This window comes from Poecile atricapillus, chromosome 3 (genome assembly GCF_030490865.1).
Source record: "Poecile atricapillus isolate bPoeAtr1 chromosome 3, bPoeAtr1.hap1, whole genome shotgun sequence".
NCBI lineage: Eukaryota > Metazoa > Chordata > Aves > Passeriformes > Paridae > Poecile > Poecile atricapillus.
The window spans coordinates 70,843,143-70,866,355 of NC_081251.1; the positions used below are offsets into that span (position 1 = coordinate 70,843,143).

Below are 23,213 nucleotides of genomic sequence, written 5' to 3' on the forward strand. Positions count from 1 at the left end.
TGTGAGAGTTTGTGTTTGACAGTGCTCTGCTGTGCTGCTGTTGAATCAGTGATGTCAGTGCACAGCTGCCAGCTGTGGTCAGGGAGTGACGTGCTGTTCTTAATTCAGCTTTGCAGTTGGTTGCAAGTGAATGACAGGTGCTTCAGGAAGTCTGTAACCTCTGATTTGGAGCGTCAGGAGGCATCATCGTTATGTCAATATGTGCGCAGTCTTGTTGGGGAGTACCTTAAGACACCTGCATCTGAAAGTAAGTTAAATGTGTATTAATAAAAACCACTATTTTAAAGATAATTAAAAATTACAACAATCCCTTGGATTTTAGAAGAATGTTGGTTTTTTTTCATACTGCACCTGTTCAAGTTCTACCCAACCTGTGTATTCACAGTTCTTAAGTGTGAACCTTATTTTGTAATTCTAGCTTTCCTCCATAAATTCATGTCCTGCAGTGTTAATTGAACATTAAGTCCTAATATTCAGGTTTAATGCTGCCCTGATGCTTGTCCATTAGATTTATTTTGTCACTCTTTTTATGGTGTCTGAAAATACTGGAATGCAGGGGGCAGAGGAAAGCACAAGGGAATATGAACCCACACTGGTTCTGTCACCTTGCTCAGCTTTGTAAAATGACCAAGTATTTTTATAGAGGGAGAGGCCATAGAGTGAGGCAGCTTGTCAGCCCATTGCATGCCTTCCTGAGTTGTTCTGGTCTTGGACCTTCTGCAGGAGGTGAGCTGCCACATCTTCTAACCAAGGAGGGTACTTTGTAGGCTTTATAAATCTGCAGATAAATTACGAAGGGCCTTCCTTGTTCACTGCCACATTTTGAATTATCTACAATGTCAGGTTAGTGTCTTCATTCAGATGTTTTGAAAGGAATGGCAGTTTGATTTTTTTAAATACTTCAACTTTTGTGTGGCATTTGCAGTCGTCATGAAAAATGTATAGTTTATATTGTCAAAAGTCAAAACGGAACACCTTTTAAGTATTATATATAGGAGATCAAAAAGCTAGGTCAGAATTTGATGATCATAAATAGCTTCAGAAACTTCCTGCAGACCGGGAAACTTCTCTTGATTGTCTTATTGTTAGAGATGTAGTAAGCAAATTCTCCCTGTTTATGATCCAGGGTAAATTTGCTAAAAATTTTGGCAGATCTTCTCTCCTTCCTGACCTGTTTGTTCAGTCCTTGGTCTATATTATCTGCCATTCCATGGCAATCATCTGCATTTCACTTGTAAAAAGTGATGTTTGTATTTCTGGTTTTATATGAAACTTTACTACTAAGCAGCTCTTTAGAGAAAAATAAAAAAAACCAACAAACATGTCCAGCTGCTTGAATTGGACTTCCAAAGTGTGTTTTATTTTATAAATTCCCAAAGCCAGACACATCAGTTAAAAATACCCCTAAAATCCCCCAACTTATGTACTGCTATTTAATAAACATTTTATAAGTATGATGATGTAATTTACATAAAAGATCAATAAAAAGAGAAACTTAACTTACTCTTTTTTTATAATTTCCTCTTTACAGAATAGTTTTAGCTCTTTATGTGGTTAGTTCTTTGGTCAAAATCACAGCTGGTGTTTCGGATGAAGCATAGTGAATTATGTTCTTCATTAAATTAATTTGAATGTGCTAATGCATTTTTTAAAGCAATGGAAAAGTCTGTTGTGAACTGCTACATAATATATGATACTACGTAACATATTGAGTAAAATTTATTTGAGCATAAGGGTCACTAGTTTTAGAGTTTAATTTATATATAGATAAAGAATGCTGAAAATTAGTAGTAATACTTGTTATCATTAATTGTTTTTGTCCTATTAATTTATTAAAACAAGTTACAAAGCCAGAGGTTTTAGAAAATAATGCAAAGGTATTTTTTAGTTACTGTGGAAACCTTAAAATATCTTTAATCAGGAGAAAATTGCTTTATGCCTGACTGGTTTGAAGCTAAGCTTGTCTCAACAATGATTCTGTTGGCTGCTGACGTGGAGCAAATGAAGAATAAATACAGGTAAGTATGAAATACCTTATTTTACATTTCTGTCTTTTTCAATCTCCTCACTCCTGAAGGATCCAGTAGAAGCCTGATGAAGTTGGGAAGCTGTCCTCTTTTGTGTGTAGACTTTCGATCAGCCTGATCATTCCTTAGGCCTTGTCCAGCTGTTGCTGCAGTCATACTGGGTAACATTCTAAAGATGCTTAAGTGTCTTGGAAACGTGTCCTGTTTATTTCCATAAGTAACTTCAGCACTTAAGGCAGATACTCAGAAGAAGACTTTCTTTTTAATTTTTGTTTTTGTGTAGTGGAAAAAGCAACATAGAGTGGATTGAACTAGAGGCTTTCTTGAACCCTCTTCTGGATGTCTTGATGAGACTTGGCAGTAATGCTTACATACCAACACTGAAAACAGATAAAAGCCTTCAGCTTCTCTTGAAGTTATTGCAGACCCGTTCGTTAAAATGTTCCAATACGCAAGATGGTTAGTGACATCTTCAGTCTACTGTGTCTTCTGTTCATTATAGTCTTAACTACACCTGAGCTACTTAACTGTTTTATGGCTATAGTGTCAAACTAATGCTAGCCTAGAAGTGGTAAATGTTAAAGTTGGCAATCTGGCATGTCTCTTATAAATCTTGAGCTGTGGGTCCAATCTTACCGGTGTCCTAAGGACTGGGAATTGAGAATGTGGAAGCCTTCTGAGAAAGTAATTGTTACCCACTAGGGTTAGATTATCAGTTAAAATTTAAAGAGTGTGACTGTGTTGCAAATATTTATAGGCCTATTCTTCGCAAATGAATGGATTCCATAAATCATTTAGATGCTTCAGAGAAAGAAGTTACTACAGAAACCCAGCCTAACCTGCTTAGTTGCCACAAGTCTAGCCAGAGTCTTCCCTGAGTGCACAAGGTGATCCTGCTGGACATCCTCTTTTCTCAGTTGTCTGGTAGGCTAGGAGGTGCTCACTGAAATACAAGCCTGGTGATCTGTCTGTCTGGGAGTGTTGGCCCCCACCACAGATTTAACTTGTAGACGTTTCAGGAGAGTTTGAACAAGAGCTACAGAGTTCTTACTGCTCCTTTTGAGAGAGCTTGGTCAGTTTGTAACCAGAATAGACCTAAATGCTTTTCCTGAGAGCAAATGAAAAATTGCAGTACTATTTTCATGGGATTTGGGATGCTGAATGGGAATAGGAGGGATCTTGGTGTTTGTTTTCTGCTCCCTGTGATTATTTTGGGATTGTTTTCAGGGTGTTAATAACATGGAATAGAAGAGTAGTTTTGGAGTGGGGAGGCTCCATATCTAGGTTCTTATTTGTAACAAAAATAGTTTCATATAGTTTATATATCCAGGTTTCATACACATGTCTAAGTGCAGCCCCAAAATAAATGCCTACCCTCATTTTAGCAAGAGCTGTATGCATTCAACCCCCCCTGCCCCCTTAAATTTTTGCTGTTTGTGTGAAATACTGAGCACTAATTATGCAAGCTGTCAAAGTTCACATTGGGGCATGGTCTCTGACTGTTGAAGTGGGTTTCTTGAAGTGAACTGAAGTGGAAGAAGTGTCCACTGAGCTGCCACTGTGCATTCAGCCTACAGCACAAGGGTAGAGCAGGCCTGAAACAGAACCCTATGAAATACATGCAGGCTCATACTAGTTTTTTTAGTATCAGTAATGAATAATGTCCTTGTGTGCCTTATTTCTTTATGTGTTTGCTAATGTACCTGCAATGGATTGCTCCTGCTTTGGGAATTTTGACACCTGACATGGCATGTTGAGCTCTGCTAACAGAGTTCCAAAGGTATGGCAAGGCTGAGCACTGTAGTGTCCCCATCCTTTTGAAGGTCCCTAGAGATGCTCCAGTAGAGCCCATCATCAGTCTTTTGAGAAGCTTTCTGAATTGCATTGTAGTTTTATGTTAAACAAGGATTACCTGGCTTAAAATTATTTTCTACAGTGTTTTTGTGCTTCTTCCTTCTGCACAGGAGAACCAAATAATGCATCTTTTTTTTTTTTCTGTAGCTGTGAACTGACTGAGGTGAGGGGTGGGAAGATTAAGGCTGTGTAATACCTAAGTTATGTTTCTGTGTTGATTAAATGGGAGGTGAAAAGTCCTGTTTGTCAAATGGAAAACAGTGAAGTGGTAGGGAGTAAAAAAGGAACTTAACCTTGTAAAACAAAAATAATAACAAGTGGGAAGTGTGGAAGATAGAGATGACTGAAATGCATGCTGAAATCATCAGCATTCTTCTACAGTTCTTGCTGTCTATAACTGTTGTTAGATTTCATTATTTTAAACAGTAAGATTTTGGTAATTATTATCTTTTGCTAGTGTTACAGAGCCACTGGTAATGAATTGGGTTTTATGTCCAAAATGCTTATCTGAAGTTTTTATGTATATCAATTGCAGAAGATGTTTTAGTGATTTGAGACTTATGATGACACATGATGAATCTGACATAATTAAACTGTTGGTTCTAAACAATTTAACCATTAGAAATGTAGTCCAATGGGCCATTTTAGTAGGGAATATTAAAAGTAAGTACAATATGGACTTGGAATTCTGGAAATATTTCCTTTTATATTTTTACTTTTTGAAGGTCTTCCATTTCATAATAGTTTTGCTACATGAAGTGTTACTCATGAAGGGTCACATCTGGAAAAAACCAGCACCTCTGCGTAATAGTCCCCTAAATACTGAAACCAGTGAGTGGTATTTTTAAAACCAGGTGGCTAATGCAGAGTGTTTTACTCCATTTTCATACTGAGATGTTATTTCCTTGGCTTTCAGCTAGCCCTTACCCTTGAAACACAGACTGAAGTGTGTTTGTGGTTAAATATGCTTTACCCAAGTGGCCTGCTCTCCCTTGTGTATAAACTTGTATCTTTGTGAAATGCTATATACCTGAGGTATACATGGTAGCCCAGCCTTTTCTTCTAGACAGTACCACATTTTGTGTCATGATCTTGTATTCTCATTTACAGCCTGAAAGCTACTGGGCTAAAATCTTTAAAGATAACTATTTCCAAAGATAAATTATTCCTAAACATCAAAAAAACCACAACCAAGAACCAGAAAGCCCCCAAAACCAGTTTTCAAGTCTATAAATAGTAGCAGTGGAAAAGTGTATTTTTCCCACATAAAAGTGAATTGCTGGATATGGGAGCTTTTGGTTTTTATTAAAGACTAAGTTGATTAATAAGCTGTTTGTGCTGAGTGTTAAGAGTAGGAGGTCTTCTGTTCTTGTGTGAGTTTTGTTTCACTAATACACATTGTAAATCTCACGAAATAATATAATCTGGTTTGATTCTTTCAGCCTTACGGCTTACCCTGCAAAGGAGTACAGAGATGTTTTAAGTAACTTTTATTTATTTGAGTACTATTACTGTATAACTTTGTGACAAAAGTAAATCTGCATGATTTAATAAAATTCTTAAGGGAATTGTATTCCTGTATATATACTTTTGTTTTCCCCTCCACACAGATGAGGTACTGTTCTTTATCTGGAAATCTCTTGTGACACCTGTGGAGAGTATTCTTGAGTTTGTTCTCCGACGGCTGACTGCCAATGAATTGAGCACTGTAAGTAATGATTATGAGGCATACTTTGGTGTGGTTTTGCTTGTTAATTTGATTTACCAATGTTCCTAAAGTTCATTTAAAATCTTCAAACACCTAGAAAGTCAATTTGCATAGAAACATTTCTGTTAACTTTTTTTCAATGGGCACAGTAAGAAGGAAAAAAAGTGTCTTCACAAGAAGTGTTTGTCTGTAGTCTGCATTTCTTCTTTCTTCTTAAATCTAAAGAAATCATATAGTAAGAAATCCTGAGTATCATATACTGCATAATATCTTCTAGTATAGCTGTGGACATCAGTTGTTAGGTGTTTGGAGACTTTTAGTACTCAGCCTGGCTGTCATCTTTTTGCCTCTTATCCTGTTTCCTAATTGCTGTGGCCAGTGGTTCAGTTTCTATCCCAAAGAAACCTGAGACTTTTTAAGTAAAGCAAAAGTCAGAGTTGAATCAGGAGAATGGCATCTGAAAGTCAGTTTTTAAGATGTAGACATTAATAACCTCTACCAAACAAACCCCAAAATTAAAAGTTGTTCAATTACAATGACAGTTGTATTTTTCCTTCTGCTATCATTGTTACAAGTGGTTTTCTTTCTGATTTTCAGTTTAGTTTTCCTCCTCTTACTGATTCGGATTGCTGTTGTTTCCTCACTTTTAGGTTGGTGACCTGGACCGTTGTGATCTGTACTTGGCTTTAATTCCAGAGATGGTCAATTTGTGCTTGAAAGTCAACTGGAAGAAAATGCCAGCTATCAAGAATTTCCTTTCATCCTTAGTAAATGCATCTATTCGTAATCTTCAGGAGAGAAATTCTGAAAAGGTAATTTAACATTATTTACAACAATAAATATTAAAATAAAACAAGCCAATAAGTAGTAATTAAAATATATGCTAATATAGTATTTAGATTCTGCAATAATAATTATATAGACATAAATATAAGTTAATATATAATAATTTATTTCTATTTTGATATTTATAATGCATAATATTATTATATATAACATGAAATTAAATAATAGTTTGTGTGAATGTGCATGTGCATATATATTCCCTAACACAAATGTTTTTGTCAGCGTAATATGAATGCATAATATTTATAGCTAAGATTTTTAGTACTTTTTTTAATATTGCATTATTTAGAAGTCTGTATAGCTAAAGTAAAATTCTTACTGTAGTCATGAACTATGTACTCAAAGACATTTTCCTCAAATATGAACTAATCTTACTGATCAAGATAATTAAATGAAAATGTCTTTAGTGTTTGTTGACTTCAAACCTGGGACATACAGAGAAAAAGAAACTCCAGAACGCAGCATTACTTTGGCTTTTTCACATAGTTGATTGTCCTACAGCTGTATGTTATGGTACTTTATCTGAAATAGATAAATTTTCAGAAGGTAAAGAAACATTAATAACTTCCATTAAAAAAAGAGATTTAAATTAAGATTTGTTGGGCAGTATAAACTTTGGTCTTATTATTTGGTACTATTGTTTTGTTCAAGAATAGTTAATAACACCTTAAAAGATTTTAAGTATTTGATTAGCTAGGTTTGCATTTTACCAGAACAAAGAACTTAATTTATCTTAATTTATTTTAATAAAATAAAAATACTTCATTTTATTTTTTCCCTTCATTTATGTGAATTATATACTTTTTCCAGTAGTTTCAAAGTAAACATTTTCTGGTTCAGACTTTGTGCTCACTGGGGCCTTTACTAACTTATTTTGAGTTCAGGGGAATAATATTTTCATGATGGCTTCTTCAGCTGCACATATAGTACCTCTTCAATTTCAGAAGAAAGGAGAAAATGCCAAGTAACTACAGATGAGAAAAGTCTTTTCTGTGCTCTAGACAGCCATATGTAATTTGGAGATATTTAAATAACATCAAGGTTTTCTTGCTATACAGGCATCATATGCTTACTGGCTTTTTTGTTTTTTTAAATGAGACTTTTAATTCCATGTCTCTCCGAATGTGTATGTCTGTCACACAAAACAACCATGGCATGGTTGTGATCTTTTGGGTGCTTGGAGGGGCTACTGTGTCATATTCTGAATTTCTGATTAACTGGACCATATCTTTTTTTCTAATTCCTCCCCAGCAATTTGTATAAACTGTTACCTGGCAAGATAGGAGTGTTCCATCACACCAAGCTGCCTGCACTTAATGCCTAAGTGACTGTAATTTGGAAGATTTATGCTTCTGTCAGTGCTTGTAACTTGCGAGTGATTGTGCTGACCCAGCCCAAGCCAAGCTGCGTTAGGCACAGGGGAGGAATATACAGGAATAGAAGGATGCATAGTTGCTACCTTATGATGTCTGTGGTGATGCAAAGAGGAGGATTATTAAAAATGTTAGTATGTCATTTGTATCATAACAGAAGTTGATGTGTGTTTGTTCATGTATGATTTGGTTTTACTTAGGAGCCAAAGGTTAAGGAGCAAATTAGAAAAGTAGCTAGCATGGCTTCACTTGCAGCTGTATGTGAGATAATGGCTGGGAAACTGGAAGTGCACCTGGAGCCTCTGCCTTCTGTGGATGCTCTGAAGAAATTCATTTCCTTTTCTCAATTCAATGAAGTATTAAAGAAGCCATTTTACACTGAAGAAAAAAATAGGTATGTCTGCTAAAGCTTCGGTAATTCTTAGAATAAAGTTGATTAATGTGATGCAGTGGTTAAGATGTTGGTTTTTCCTGTTCTTTAACAACTTCTTGCCAAGATAAAAAGGAAGAATTCTGTAAACAAACTGCGCACTCAGTTGCTCTTTCATCTTAACATCCAGGTTTTAGAACATTAAAGCAGCTGTAATTGATCAGAGCAAAGGTTCTTTTGTTATGTCCTCTAGTTCTGTGAAGCCAGAGCTAGCTATGAACAGTGCTTACCCTTAGGCCAGATTAAATATATATATACACTGCAGAAAGCCATGGCATGTGCACAGGCAAGTTTAAATTTTTAAAGTAAATTATTTACTGGTGGGAAGGGAAACCCAGAGGAAGCTAGAGTGCCAAAACCCAAATACTTGGGTAACAAAAAACCGCAGCCAGCACATAGTGATCTTTCTACTGAATAATCTCACAGGTGTTTGACTAATGAGACTGACTAAGCCCATAATTGATTTGAATTTTTTTAAAAAACACTTAATATTTAGATTTCTTTTCCATATGTTTGTCCACTCTTGCCTTGAACTGTATAAATCTTAGCACCTTGAAGTAGTACAGAGGTTTGTACAAATAAGCACGTCCTGATGGAGTAGGAATGTGCAGGATAAACCTAACACAGTATTTATTTAAGAAAAGTATTTTTTTCACAGCTTAGGTGAAGAAACGACCTCTCCAGGATGGGGGAAAATTGTTGCACGCTATGTTCGTGACCAGTGGATTTGCCTCCGCTTCGTTTTAAATTCATTTGCAACATCGGCTCAAGGGTATGAAGTAATGTCACTATCTACTGTTGAGAGGTCAAAAGAAATTCTACAGTCTGCGTTAGAAGCCCTATCTATTCTTCCTTCAGACCAAGTTTTACCTGTGTTTGACTGCATGAAATTCCTTGTTCCCAAGGTAAAAGATAAACCTGCACAGTATGAATAGTTTTTTCGGTTGTTTTTTTTGTTTTGTTTTGTGGTTTTTGGTTTGGTTTTTTTTTGTTTTTTTTGTTAAATGTAACACTTTTTTCATCTCTTTATTTACAGCTTCTGGACTCATCAGAGGGTCTCTGCATAGAAGCATTTGATTTGGCTTGGAAAATTATATCCTCTTTGAGCAACACACAGCTAATATTTTGGGCCAATCTAAAAGCTTTTGTTCAGTTCATCTTTGATACTGAGGTTCTAGCTGTTGCTGCAAGTGCAAAAGGTCAAGCATATACCAAAATAAAAGAGGTCAGTTTAAAGAATTCTTTTTTTTGAGAACGGAACTTAAGTTTTGTCTGAATGTAAGGTTGTACTTTACACTTTATTTTCCCTTCAGCTACTGCTGTGAACTTTTCATTTCTGAAAAGGCCCAGGTTTGAGAGTGTCAAGATAAAAGGCCTGACAGTAAGATTGAAGATAAATATATTGTTTGTTCTTGTGGCACAGAAAATGTCAAGTACTGTATCTTTGATTTATAGACTGTTCAGTATCTTCTGCATGCAGTAAAATTAGTTTTTTTAATTTATTTTATTTTTACATAAAAATGAAATTCTTCCTCTTGGCTGTTTTGTTTAGTATTTGACACCTGAACTGTCACAAACTATTAATATTCTGGGAAAATTATGCCTTCTTCTAATAGTTTACTCTTTATGAAAATGCTGTCTTAGATGAAAAGTTAGAACAGTTAAAATTTTGTAGATGCTATTGGATAAAGCATTTTTACTGCTTCTTTAAAGGCTTCTTTTCCTCTGCTTCAGGTGTAGAAAATAAAAACACACAGTCACCTTAAGAGTTCAGTTTAACACTGCATGATAGACCTGCTTCCAGAGTTAAGAAGAAGAAAAATACAACCTTTATTCTTCTTTTGTAAGATTTATGCAGCTGCCAGAACTCCAAGTGTTCTCACATATGTTGTAGTGCTCTTTTTTTGATTAGGTCCAGAAAACTGTATTTAGTACTGGGATGTTGGTTCCTTTTGGCTTTATGCACTGCAAAGTTGTTAGCTACTTCTTTCTACATAATCTTTCTTGGGGATTTTTTCTATTTCTTTTTTTCCTCTCTAAGCATCAATTAAATATTTGTGCAGAGCAGTCCACAGTGAGTGCAAGACTTTAACTAGGGCATTAATGCGCTGTGAACTGTCTGCCAGTGTATTTGCTTAGGTTCACTGCCACGTGTGCTACTTTGTGCTTAGCACAAAAATCACACCAGGAGGGGTTGCAGTTTTGCTTTGAAGTCACCATAAGTAGCCCCATCCTGGTGTCACACTCATAACTGTAAGTAATAGCAAAAGTCTCAAATTTATTTTCAGCCCAGACACACCAAAATTATTTTAAATAAAATACAGAGGAATAGACACTTCCTAGCTATTTAAAAGTGCTGTGATATATCATTATTAGCCTTAATTACCTTGAAATGTAGTCCCATTTATTGTCTTTGTTTTTTAAAAAAAACTTGCTTCAAATGTATGTTACTGGTCTCTGTTTTAAGCACTTAGAATTTGTAGTCTCCCTGTGGACCCAAGCCAAGATATGTATGTAAAGACAGTAAATTATCACTTCTGTTGTAGAAGTTGGTTGGCTTTTACTTTTAAGGAATATCTATAACATGCTCAGTGTCGTAATAACTAATGAGCTATAGTTAGTATTTTATTTTTCTTGATCTTAAAACTTGTTTAAATTCTTAGAGTTACTGCCTTAACTTCATTAGTATTTCAAGCATTATGTAAGGTGTATTTTGCCTTGTTGAGTGTTGAGTCTGTGTGACAGCTATCCCATTGTCTGCAGTGGGACATTCCATGACAGCAGGCATCAAGGAGCTAATGAAGGTCTCCTATACTCACCAAAGGGCATCTGGTCGAGCCACCTTCTGCCCCTTCATAAGAAAATGAAGATAAAGTTCCCAAGCAAGTGCCTACTTATGTATATTCTTATTCTAGTCCTCGGCAGTCCCTGTTGCCACTGACCTGCTGTGCAGATGCTGTGTGGTTGTAGTGAAAGAGAAGAAAAAATGGAACTGCCTGATGTTGATTTGTCACAGAAGCACAATTTTAATTTTGTCTACCACAGTGTGCACTCTGTCTTTTTAATAGTTGGAAGGGGTGAAGCAAAGGGGTATTTTTGAGTCAAAAAAGGGAATGCTTATGGTAATAGCTATGGTAATATTGAGAAGGGCTTCCACAGAAGGTACTCAGAGCACTGTGTTCTTTAGCTTAATTTCTTCTGCTGCACTCTTTCCTTCATGATTTTTCATATGTTAATTATGCTAGAACTTAAATATCTAAAATTTCTTTCGTGTGTGCTGAACTTCTACTCTATTAGTGAAACAAAAGTGAAGAAAAATTCAGGATTCAGAAATGCGTTGTAAATGTTCTGCTGCTTCCCTACAGGTGAAACAGTGGCTCAATTTTGGAATTACTAGGAAAGTTAGAAAGCCTGTGTTTGCGCTAGAAAATAGGTTTGAATTCTTGGTAAAAGCCCCACATTCTTCTAGCATAGAGCTTTCTTTCCAGCAAGTGTTTCTTCAGACTGCATTGCAGTATTTCAGTTTTAAATTCTTCGTGAACTTCTTGGTGCTTTAATGCTTAGCAGTTCAGGACAACTTCCTCTATAAAACCAGCATTATTGTCAAAGAATTGTCACATTATCAAAACTATCATTTCAATGCAGGAAAGAAAAGCAGCTTTGTCTATTAGGAGCTGTTACACCTTCTGAAAAAACATTTTCATGGACAGCTCTAACTGCTGTCTAGAAAGGAATTCTTAGAAAGCTTTACCTGCTCATTCTGCATCTCCCTGCCCTCTCCCAAATGCTTGCAATTTCTTAGGAAAAAAAATATACTTTGTAAGTAAAATTTACTCTTGCACTTACCGTAAGGAGGGGAAAGAAATATTGGGAAAGAAATATTTTGGGGCCATTTTTCTTGTTCTGTTTTATTTTTCTTCTTTTTGGAGAAGCTTTAGATAGCAGCTTGAAATATTGTAAATATGCACTCCTTAAAAACAAAAAATAAATGGTACAAAGACACTTTTTAAAGTATGAACTTCGACGTAAATGTAGAATGGAACTAGTGATGTGGCTGCTTATGTAAAAAATTTTGCTTAATGTTTAACTTTTTTTTTTTTCTTAATTGGTAAGGATTGATAAAAAACACTCGGTTTGTGCTCATGAAGTAAGCCCCGGCTCATTTGTTCCACTTACCAGGAGATTTGTTTAAAGCATCTGGCATTATATCTGTTTCAACAAAGATTAGTTCTGGTTTTTGTTAAGACAATCAGATACTGGGCCAGTTGTTCACCTGCTTTTATAATCAGGGAATTATAAATAGATTGAAGACAGCATTAACCTGAGCAGAGATAGGATGCAAAAGACCATGATACTTATTAAAATATATACCACTGCAATTTTATTCTAATAGATCTGGCACTTCTGAAAACTAGATTTTGAATCTTTTATTTCTTATTTTCAGATAATTTTCAAGCTCATAGATCTGTCCACTACAAAGACTGGAGTCTTCAATGTAGTCCTTAGTCATTGTTGTCAGTCTTGGATATTTCCCACTGTTGATGAGAGAAGTGCCTTGACAAATGCTTTCTTAAATGCTGGAAATTATAGTGAACTTACCACTGAGGCTTGTGTCTTTGGAACTGTATTTAGGAGAGATCAAAGGTATAAAAGAAAAATCTTTGATTTATATTTTACAATTTTGTGTGGGTTTTTTTTTAAACTTTGAAATAATTACTGAAAAACTGAAAACAGGTTTTTTATGTTATTCTGCTAATTTTGTTGCTTTGTCTTCTTTCATCTCTGAAGACACATTCAGGACGTGCATGCCTTCATAGAAGATATTGGAGAAAAATGTGCAGCAAATGTTGTTACAGAAAGGTAATGCTTTTGATGATAGATCTTACAGTATTTATGAATTGTGTCTTTGTCTTGGTTGATGCTCTGATAGGAAAGACACTGATTTTGAAGTCAGCTGCTTACCATACAATCATAGAGTATTATGAGTTGGAAGGGACCCACAAGGAATACATTCATAACCTTTTAAAATGCTGGTAGGAGGGTTGTACATCACATTATATTCATAATTCAAATACAAACTTTAGAAAAATGGATTTTCAGGAAAAAATCCATTATATCCCACTCGTTAAATCTGACTGTGGCTGAAATAACTACTTGCTCGTTGTCTCACCTCAATAAAGTAGGACTTTTTAGGATGCTGAGCTAGTATTTACCTTGTTATTGTAAGTAAGACAGGTAGGAAAGTCAGGTTTTAATGCAGTCACATTTTGAGCTTGGCTTTTTAACATTGGTTGCAAGCCCTTTTTGTGTGTGTACTGCCCAAAGGCTTTGCCTCCAGCCTTTGAAATGGGGATGTTAGCTACTGGATTGTTGAATTTTTTTATAGCTTCACTCCTCCTAATTTTTACTCTGTGGAAGAAAGTCAGAGAAAAAAGTTCTTTTTTTCAGAAATGTTAGTAATTTATAAAACCTGAGCTTTTAAAAAATTCTGCTGCAAAACTTCACTACTCCTGTACGTTCTCCTAAGAGCTTTTTGGTAATCATATCTTGTGATGGTCTGCAGCTGTCACAACCGATAATGTCATTAATTTTACTCTTGCCATGAATTACTCTAGATGTCTGTAGTTAGCTAATAGGAATCAAGTGTTGTTTGGGACTAGGTATTTGACCAAGCTAAGCATAAATTAGTTGTTAAAAGATTACAGTTTACAGGCACAAAATTTCAGAAGCTTTCTGATACAGCTTTTTCTATGGAAAAAAAAATTTAAACATCTAGATGTTACTGCAGAACTCTGCACAGACTCAGGATCAGGTTGTGAAGTCATTAATTTTTTTCATCACCAATGATGAACAAATTTTAAAATTCCTGTTCTGGGTATTTGCATCTTGTCTCACTTTAGACAACTTGATGCCTGTATGTTCAAGATGATGTGTGGTACTTTTTTGTAATTTAGGAATTACCATTATGTCTTAACAGGTGGAGTTTGATTTTTGTTTTTATTAATATTTTACAGTCCAAATCGAGATGATCACTACGTTCGCATTTGTGCTGTTAAATTTCTGTGCTTGTTGGATGGATCAAATATCTTGCATAAGATGTTCATGGAAGACATTTTCATCAAACTACTCGATAAGGTAAAATTAATTTCTCTTGGTAGATAAATGTAGTTTTAATACAGTTAGTATAATGCAAAATATTTACAGTTGATACAGGATGCATTTATGGTTGGTTGTGTAGCCTCTCTTGATTTGCCAAGTAATTTGGCTTTTCTTTGCCATGAGACAGAAGTTGAATAATTCAATCAAAATAGTAAAAATTGCCTTCAGGGTTTTTCTCTGTTTTTAGAGGATATTTTGGCTTCCTGGAACATTATCCAAATTGTAGCCATTGTTCCATTAAGAATCTTCCTTTAGGCTGCGTTCTGAAGCACTGCATTTCATTTCAACAATTGCAGACTACCTCTTAAATTGGGAGAGCTGTTGTCTCCATAGAATACCTTTATGGACAGAAATAATGCTGGGGTCCAATTTTCCGTTATATCATAGCTGCTTATGCATTGGCAGGAGTCTAAAGTCAGTGGTAAATTACTACAGCTGCTATTAGAACATCACCCTTACATTCTAGTACTGTTAAATCCTGCTTTTGTCTGAAGAGCTAGGACTGGGTGGGTCCTTCGTTCCTCTCAGTTAAGTACTGCAGAAAAATGATTATTTGTGTTGTGAGATTGCCCAAGAGGGAAAAAGTGAGTTTTACAAGATATTTGCTTACTTTATTATTTAATTATGAACTACAGAATTTGATTCTTAATTTATTAAGTAAATGTATTTTCCTAAGTTTGTCTGCAATTCTGATCTTAGCTGTGTAGTAGATGATGCTTTCTTAGTACAGAAAAGTGTATTTGTGTATTCAAATTTAAAGGAAGAATAGGCAATAAACCTTTTAATTTTCTTTTAGGATGAACAGGTGTCCAGATCTAGAACACGCTATTATGCAAACTCTTTGCAGCATAGAATTAAAAACCGGGTATGGCAGACACTCTTAGTTCTTCTCCCAAAGCTTGACCAGGTATTGCTCTTTGCTATTATTTTTTAAATAAATGAATGAGTACCTACTTTTAAGACCTAATTTGGTGTCATGCAAGCTGCATATGTTAAATTACAGCAGGATATAAAAGGCAACCTGTAGCTGATGTGGAAGTTCTGTGTTGTAGAAGTTTTGTGTCGCTTTCAGTCTGAAGACATGGATTTATCATGCATTTCTAGAGGACACTGGAAACTGATTCTTAGAATGGTGAATTTTAGGAGGCCAGATTGGTCCTGTTAACGCTAAAGTTTGTACTGACTGTCTGATTGTAAGCTTTTCATTTAGTAAAACTACTGCTACTTTATGAACAGTCAAGAAATTGACACGTGTTACTTTCATCAAATTGCTGCTTCATAAGAAAATATTTGAAAAGTATAATAAAGAAATCAGTTTTAAAATGTTTTAATTTGCATATTAAAATATATATCTAATATTATGATAAAGATGAGAATGTTCTTTTATTTGTGTATTTTTTCTTCATGGAAGTAACTCTAAAAATACTAAAGGATTACCTGATTTTGTTTCCTCAGAATTTTTTGTGTGGAACTCTTGACAGAGTTTTTCTGGCTGGATTCAGTAATAATCAGGCATCTGTGAAATACTTCATAGAATGGATTGTTATCTTGAGTCTACATAAATATCCCCAATTCCTCGATAAATTCTGGGATTGCTTTTGCTATGTAAGTAAGACCTTTGGCATTCACTTGAAGGGTAATTTGAACAAAGAGGGTACAGTTTGTTGTCCCATACCTTGTTTTCTGTGTATTCCAGTCTTCCATTAGAAGCAGTGGGCTGTTGAGTAGTTCAGCTTAGAAATGAGTCTGAGCAATAGTCTGAGATACTTAGAAATTTGCCACCTAAAAATGGCCAAAGAAAAGTAAGTTCTTCCTGTTGAGAGATTTCCTTTTATGATGTTTTATTCTTGCCAGAGTAGGGGTGGCACAGCAAGTCAGAGCAATCCAATTTAGGAGCCATCAGGATCACGTAGATGCCCTAGATCCTGACTCTCAAGGTCTGAGTTACTTGTGGTTTCCACAGCCCACCTTCGTCTTTTTTGTCACAGTCTCTTTGTCAGTGAGAAGATGACACTTGCTAATACATATTCAGTTTGCAGCTTTTAATATGGCCTTCCCTCACCGTGGAGTTCTGTCATGAAATTTTAAAACTGAAGCAGGGTTTGAGTGATGATACCCAAAAGTCGTGAAAACGTTGACTGAGGAGAGCTGACTATTTCAGAGCTCCTTTGAAAAGCTCAGGCTGTTGGAATTGCTGTCATTTTAGTAGATGATAATCTGTTGGATCAAAGTGATTTCATGCTGATAACAAGTGTACTAAATCACAGTGGTCCCATTCAAACCAATCAGAGCGAGTAGAAAACATGTACATTTATGAAAAAGGAATACAGATTGTATTTTCAGAGGCTCTCCTGGTGCTGAGGAATACGTTTAGTGCAGGTGGCTCAATGTGCAACAGCAGTGCGAGCTGCAGATTAAGCTCTGGTAGTGGGAGCCCCAGGCCAAGGGGCTGTGGAATGGAGCTGACCTTCTGCATTCCTGGGGGAATACAGTGAACTTGAGTTGAATTTTATCTCACTTACACCACTTTATACTTTATTCTGATTGATGTGCTAGTAAAAAGCAAATAACATGTTAGGAAAAATGAAATCCTAATTAATATTGACCTTGTATTTTCATAAATTTAGCTGTGGAGACACATAGATTTTTAATAGTGTTCATATTATTGCATGTGCAGAACATGGCATGAAAATGCATAAAGTATATAAACATTTTATATATGCGTATCTCTTTTTAACATTCTCTTTTACTTCAGGATGAAGAAAATCTTAAAAAAAGCATCTGCACATTTTTATCAGTATTGGCCCACTTTGACATCATTCTTCAAAATACCTCAGAGAAGGTACATTTCTCTAAGAGTGTTCATTCTTTATTCACTTCCAGTGCATGTACAGAGTTCTGAATTGAAAATAGGACTGCTAAAATAGTTTAAATGTCTCTTTAATACCTACTTCCTACTAAGGTATCCTTTGTTATGCAAAACACTAACTCTTCCTGTCATCTCTGTGAAGTATTTGACTTAGGAAAATCAGCTAACTTAGCAGGCGTTGTGGATACACAGAGCCTGATTACCTGTGACATTTTCTAGAATAGCTACTCTGGTTTTAAGTAAACATGTGGATTTGTTTTAAACACCTGGGTTTGTTTTTCTTGCTGCTCTTTTAATCAGAAGTAAATAGAGGTTTCCTTGTAGGCAGAATAATTATTTTTAAAGCAAATGAATACATTTTCAAAGAACAGGCAGGGCTGTAGATTTTGTCCTGATGAGATGGAAAGAAGAAAATTAATATAATTTTAAAGCTTTGTGATTTCCAAAAGGGTGTCTTTTGTGGAACTTTTTCTTGGGCCACTCATAACCTCTGAATGGTTCATTAAAACTTGACAGAAAAGAAGCTTCTTTGTTTCTTTAGAAGCCAGCGTTGAAGAAAGCCCTTGTAGTTGTTCTGCAGTGGTGTTTCAGCCATAATTTCAGCGTTCGACTTTATGCATTAGTTGCCCTTAAAAAAATCTGGGGAATGTGCAGAATGCTGCATGTGGAAGAATTTGATGCTCTGACACCAGTTATTGAATCTAGCCTTCAACAAGTGGAAAACATGCACGGCACAGGGTTAGTAACATTCTCTACAGCTTAACAGTGTTCTTCTGAGCCATTTTGCAGCAACTTAAATTTTCTAAAATGGCACATGATAATTTTTATGGGGTTTTATGGGGGTTTTTATCTCTGTTTAAAAAGAAGTTGATATGGGGAGACATGATACAGAAAAAAAAACAGCAAAGGGAAGAGTCTCTATTTCTTTTTTTCTGAACCATAGGCTAGTATCCAGTTTCCATGGGATACTTCTTGCCAAACTCGCTCCTTTTGATAATAGAATTTGGAGATGTATTATGTCCTTCTTTGAAACAGAAATGAAGCTTATTTTCTGAATGCTGTTTGTTTTTTTAAAAATGGGCCCTTAATTGTTGAAGTATTTTCTTTCCTGCGCAATATATAGTAAATAAATTAGGTTGCCTTATGCCAATCTGATGATTGAATTTTTAAAAATATCCAGCACATTGCTTTTTTAATGTATCTTCCATTACTTTCTGCACTTGCAGGAATGCCAGGAGGAACTGGCAGCGAATCCAAGATCACTTCTTCTTTGCAATATTTCATCCAGTTGAGGATTACAGTCTAGAGGCAAGTCCAGGACCACACTGTTTGTCTAGTTCTACAACTGTATTTTTTATCTTTTTTGATATCTTCTAATGTGGGATGAAATTTCCAACTATTATTCATTTAAAACCCCAAAAAATTACTTCACCCAGATTGTGATGGGCTTTAGTCTAAGACTGCATCTTAGTTTTTCTATTTGATACTGTGTTAAAAACCCAGGTCAGTTAGGAGGAGGAATGTGTGATCAATGTGCCTATCTGTGGGAATTAATCAGGTTTTATATTTGTGACTGGAAAGGTTCGCTCTAGTAACTGAAGAGCATCTACTTAGTTGAGGTAGTTTATTAGGATTTTTAAGGCATCTGTTCCCAGAAGTAACTTGAAAGTAGCTTAACTGGATTGTTTGATGTGAATGGGATAGAGATATATCACTTCCAGAACACCTTTTTCAGCCACCTTTTTAGATACAGCTCAAATAACCGACAGCTGAATAAACATTTTCATGATTGAAAATGGAAGGAAGGCAAAAATAAGGGTGCAGATGAATGGAAGGGACAGAAAAACTAAGCTCAAAATACAAGATAAGCGTGGATATGAATGGGATATATGTTTTTGCAGAAACAGTGCCAGCTTTGACAGAAGAAATGGTTTCCTCTTTTAACTGATGCTCTGTAAAATATTTTTGTGAACACAAAAATGCTGAATAGTGGAAAGTAAAAGTTCTGAACAGGAGAGAAAAAAACCTACAAAGCAACACTAGTATTTGTGAAGCATTTAAATGTATTCAGGATGCATCTTCACCTTTGTCTTGAAGGGTGCATTGGGATAAACAAAAAGTCTGGGTTTAAAACTCTTTGACTTACTGAGTCTTTCCCTTGGGATGTCTGTTTTTTCCTCCTTGATAAATCATGGTTAGCTAGATGTATTGGTTGTGCTGAGCTGGATTTTACCACTAGATTTTAATGCTTTCAACTGTTTTTCTTTTGACATTAAATCAATCTGCATCCTCTACTAGAAAGTTGTAAGAGTATTTGGAAACTCTTTAGTGTTACACATACAAGATTTTTCTCTAGAGCCTTGTGCTGAGTAGCATAGTGTTAATTCTTTGGTATTCTAGAATTTCAGAATGGTAATCAGTGCAGATCCTCAGGAAAAGTGTAATTGGAGAGAGAACAAGTCCAGATTTATGGAAGTTTTGGATAGCACTATTAAGTAAAGTTATGAATATTGAGAGACACATAGGTAAGCTGTATTAAGCACCAAGAAAAAACAAGTGTTAGAAGCATAGGAGGATAGATAATAGACATGTTCCATTAAACTAGTGGGATTAATGATCTGTTTTTGCTTGCTTTGGTGACTCTCTACTAATAACACTGTGTTGCATTGCAGACGATATTTTACACTCTCCCCCGCCTTTCGGAACTCGCTGAAGATGAATGGATCTCCCTCTCTAAATTTGACAGGTTCACTGACATTCCTTTGCCAGCAGCATTTCAGTGGTGCCAGTCCCGAGCGGAACTTCGTGATCTGAAACCAAGCGACTGGTCTCAGCAGGACATGGGTAAAATATAGCCAATCTCTCTTGATTTTAGTTATTTGGATGGAGTAGCTGTGTACATCTGTAGTCAATCTCAGCTCTGGTTTTCAGCTGAAGTAAACTTGTATCTATGTGAGCAGGACAAGTCCCATAAAATAACAGTAGATGATGAATGGTATCTCCTGTATTACCATTTGGATTATCTTTTTTATTGAAGCACTAGTTTCACTCCCACTTGCATGTCCATATGAACATACAGTTTGTTGTTACAGGTTCACATTCAGCTGAAGCAGACAGTCAGCCAGAGTGGACTGATGTTCAGAAAAAGATTATACCCTGGAAGAACAGTACTCCTAGTTTAGACTTGGAAACGGCATTTCAGGATCGTGCTGCTAAACTGGGCAAATCAAACAGCAGATTGATTGTGGTGGCCTCACTTATTGATAAACCTACCAATTTAGGAGGTAAGGTTGATTGCACATTTTCAAACTTTCATTTTAGACCTTGGAGCACACTTAGATAATGGAAGTTAACTTCATTTTATGTTGATAATTAGAAAATTATTTAAGTACTGCTCAGAAGAGTAGATCATTATGCTGAAAGAAACTGGTAGCCACAGAAAATCCTACCCACTTCAGAGAAAGGGGTCTTCTACAGATACATTTTAAGGAAAAAATAGAAGTACTTACACATAGCATGCATTAATTAATTAGAATTTTGATGTAAATCATGCTCAGTTTCTTGCTGATTCTATATTTGCCACAGCTGAGTTTTTCCACTGTGTGTGCAGTTAAAGGAAATCGTTTGCTTTTTTGTTTTTTTTTCTTGTAATCTTGTAACAATTAAACCAAATCTTGTAAACCTACAAGATTCTCATGTCTGTTGGACAGCGAAGTCCCGTTTCCTGATAAGAGTTCCTTCATGATGTATCAGCTGTGACATAATAAGTCCTGCAAACATTTTATTGCCATTGTGTTTGATGTCAGCAGTTTCAGTAACTGCAGTGAGTAATGAAAAGTCCACAAGCTGATGCTGTCTGCGTTGTAATGCTGTTACATGTCATCCTCTTTCATTTAACAGGTGCTGGGTTCAAAGCTTAAGCTTGTGCGTGGATGTGTCAAACCATCCATCCTTGCTAAGGCTTGGACACTTAGCCCCTTACTTTGTGTAATTAGTATGTTAAAAGCATGTTGTCAGACACAGTGCTTTTCTAATTTTTATCTCTCTGCTAAGTTAGAAAACATTATTTCCCTGTAATTTATATGGAACAAAGTGTGGCTTGGAAGAGCTGAAACTAACTAAAAATAGGTAACTAAAGTCGCCATTTCTCTTTTGCATTCTTTGTCATTTTGCCTTGGTGTTCTCGCTTAGTGTTTATTTTCTACACAAAAATCACGTTTTTTCTTGTTTTTGTAGGTTTATGTCGTACAAGTGAAATATTTGGGGCATCTGCACTAGTTGTTGGCAGTCTTCATTATATACAGGATAAGCAGTTTCAGCATCTGAGTGTTTCTGCAGAGCAGTGGCTCCCCCTTGTCGAGGTGAATGGAAACATTTTAATAGCTAAAAAGTGTACTCAGCGTCCTCAGTCTGTCAAATGCATAGTTCAGAGTCTTACATTTTTTATGTTGAAAAAATTATCTTTTTCTTTAATGGAAGCTCCTGCTGTTATCTCTGATGCTTTATCTTACATGTTGTGAGTGAACCTTATAAAAAAGAATTTAGAAAATACTTGCAACTTCTTATTGCTGTGATAAACTGATTGTGTGAATGTCATTGTTACATCTTTCTTCATTGTATTGGTGGGGATATTTTGTGGCATTGCCTTTCTGTGCTACTGCTGAAGAGCTTTTAAAATGTTAAACTGTGTATATGGTCAGTCTTTGGGGATAAAAGTCATTCATTTTAAAAAGTGTTCAAGTAAATTAGTTTGGTTTTTTTTTACAATAACTTCAGAAGTTTACAAAAGGTGATATTAAAGTATTTTTATATTTCTACTCTTAATGCACAGGTGAAACCATCTCAGCTTGTTGATTATTTACAGCAGAAAAAAACAGAAGGCTACACTATTATTGGTGTGGAGCAGACAGCTAAAAGTTTTGATCTTACAGAATATTGCTTCCCAGAGAAATCACTATTACTGCTGGGGTAAGAGCTCACAGTTTTGTAAATCTCCCTCTTTTGGGGAGGATTTTGTAAATCTCCAGTCCATCCCTTTCTCTAGTCAGAGTCTGGTCATCTGAAAACCAGGTGACACTGCTACAGGTGATTCTGGAGTGGGAAATGATTATGGAAAGTGCAGTCCTTGGTTTTGTGTGCTAAGGACCACGAGGTTATTGACACCTACTGAAAGACCCTTCCCCTATTTAATAACCTATCCATACACTGTAATACCTTTTAATAATGAATGAAGGTGGCAACAGCATGGGTTGTGTTTTCTGGGAGTGCTAAAGATACCATCTGTTCAGTGTAGTTATATGGGCCCTGTCTGTTTGGGCTGTGCTGAGCTCAGCCAGGAGGAGGCTGTGTTGGCCCTGCTGAACTTGGAGTCGAGGGCTGGAGCACACTGAGTGCATGGCCGGGAGATGATTTAAAAGTTAAGGATGAGGCACAAGAAGAAGTAGCAAGGTTTTGTAGTTTAAGCAGACCATGAGACAACTTCAGAGAAAAGCAGTTTCCAGTTTCTATAAGCAGAGAAGCCTCAGATGTGTGATACAAAGAGGGGGAGGCTACTTAAAGAAACCTGCAGCAAAGCAATACAAGTGAGAAAGCTCGAAATCTCCTGGCACCTCACTCACTGCAGGGCTACTGAGTGAGACGAGAAAGAAGGGCCTGGCTGTCCTCTTAGGACAAAGGTTTTTTCCAACTTTTTTATATATAGCTTGTCTTCAGAATAGAGCATTTGTGACCACTTTGTTCTCTTTTATTTAAAAACAATAGTTTTAATTACCAGTAAACTTCAATATCCTCTGGTGTGCTCAGTTTTGACATTCCTTCATGCTGAGACCCGAATGTAAAGTGGGCCCTTGAGCTTTCCAGCAGCTTCATACTCTGGTCATTTCATTGTATATGGAGTACAAAAAGAAAAGCAGAGAGTCTTTATGCTGGGTGCTCAGCTATTGCTGGA

General features: G+C 36.0%; 1 protein-coding gene across 2 annotated transcripts in view; it reads left to right on the top strand.

Moving 5' to 3' along the window:
* The window catches only part of TARBP1 (TAR (HIV-1) RNA binding protein 1), a 33,268-nt gene that overhangs the window by 8,522 nt on the left and 1,533 nt on the right, over positions 1-23,213 (top strand). For both annotated transcript variants that reach the window (XM_058834835.1, XM_058834836.1), the window contains exons 10-29: positions 109-247; positions 1,922-2,018; positions 2,311-2,486; positions 5,492-5,589; positions 6,240-6,401; positions 8,009-8,202; positions 8,897-9,143; positions 9,275-9,463; positions 12,683-12,882; positions 13,027-13,098; positions 14,253-14,373; positions 15,194-15,304; positions 15,853-16,002; positions 17,153-17,239; positions 17,808-18,004; positions 18,493-18,574; positions 19,939-20,110; positions 20,359-20,550; positions 21,503-21,627; positions 22,098-22,234. In XM_058834835.1, the coding sequence (XP_058690818.1) occupies positions 109-247; positions 1,922-2,018; positions 2,311-2,486; positions 5,492-5,589; positions 6,240-6,401; positions 8,009-8,202; positions 8,897-9,143; positions 9,275-9,463; positions 12,683-12,882; positions 13,027-13,098; positions 14,253-14,373; positions 15,194-15,304; positions 15,853-16,002; positions 17,153-17,239; positions 17,808-18,004; positions 18,493-18,574; positions 19,939-20,110; positions 20,359-20,550; positions 21,503-21,627; positions 22,098-22,234 (2,948 nt within the window). The remainder of the gene's footprint in view (positions 1-108; positions 248-1,921; positions 2,019-2,310; positions 2,487-5,491; positions 5,590-6,239; positions 6,402-8,008; positions 8,203-8,896; positions 9,144-9,274; positions 9,464-12,682; positions 12,883-13,026; positions 13,099-14,252; positions 14,374-15,193; positions 15,305-15,852; positions 16,003-17,152; positions 17,240-17,807; positions 18,005-18,492; positions 18,575-19,938; positions 20,111-20,358; positions 20,551-21,502; positions 21,628-22,097; positions 22,235-23,213) is intronic.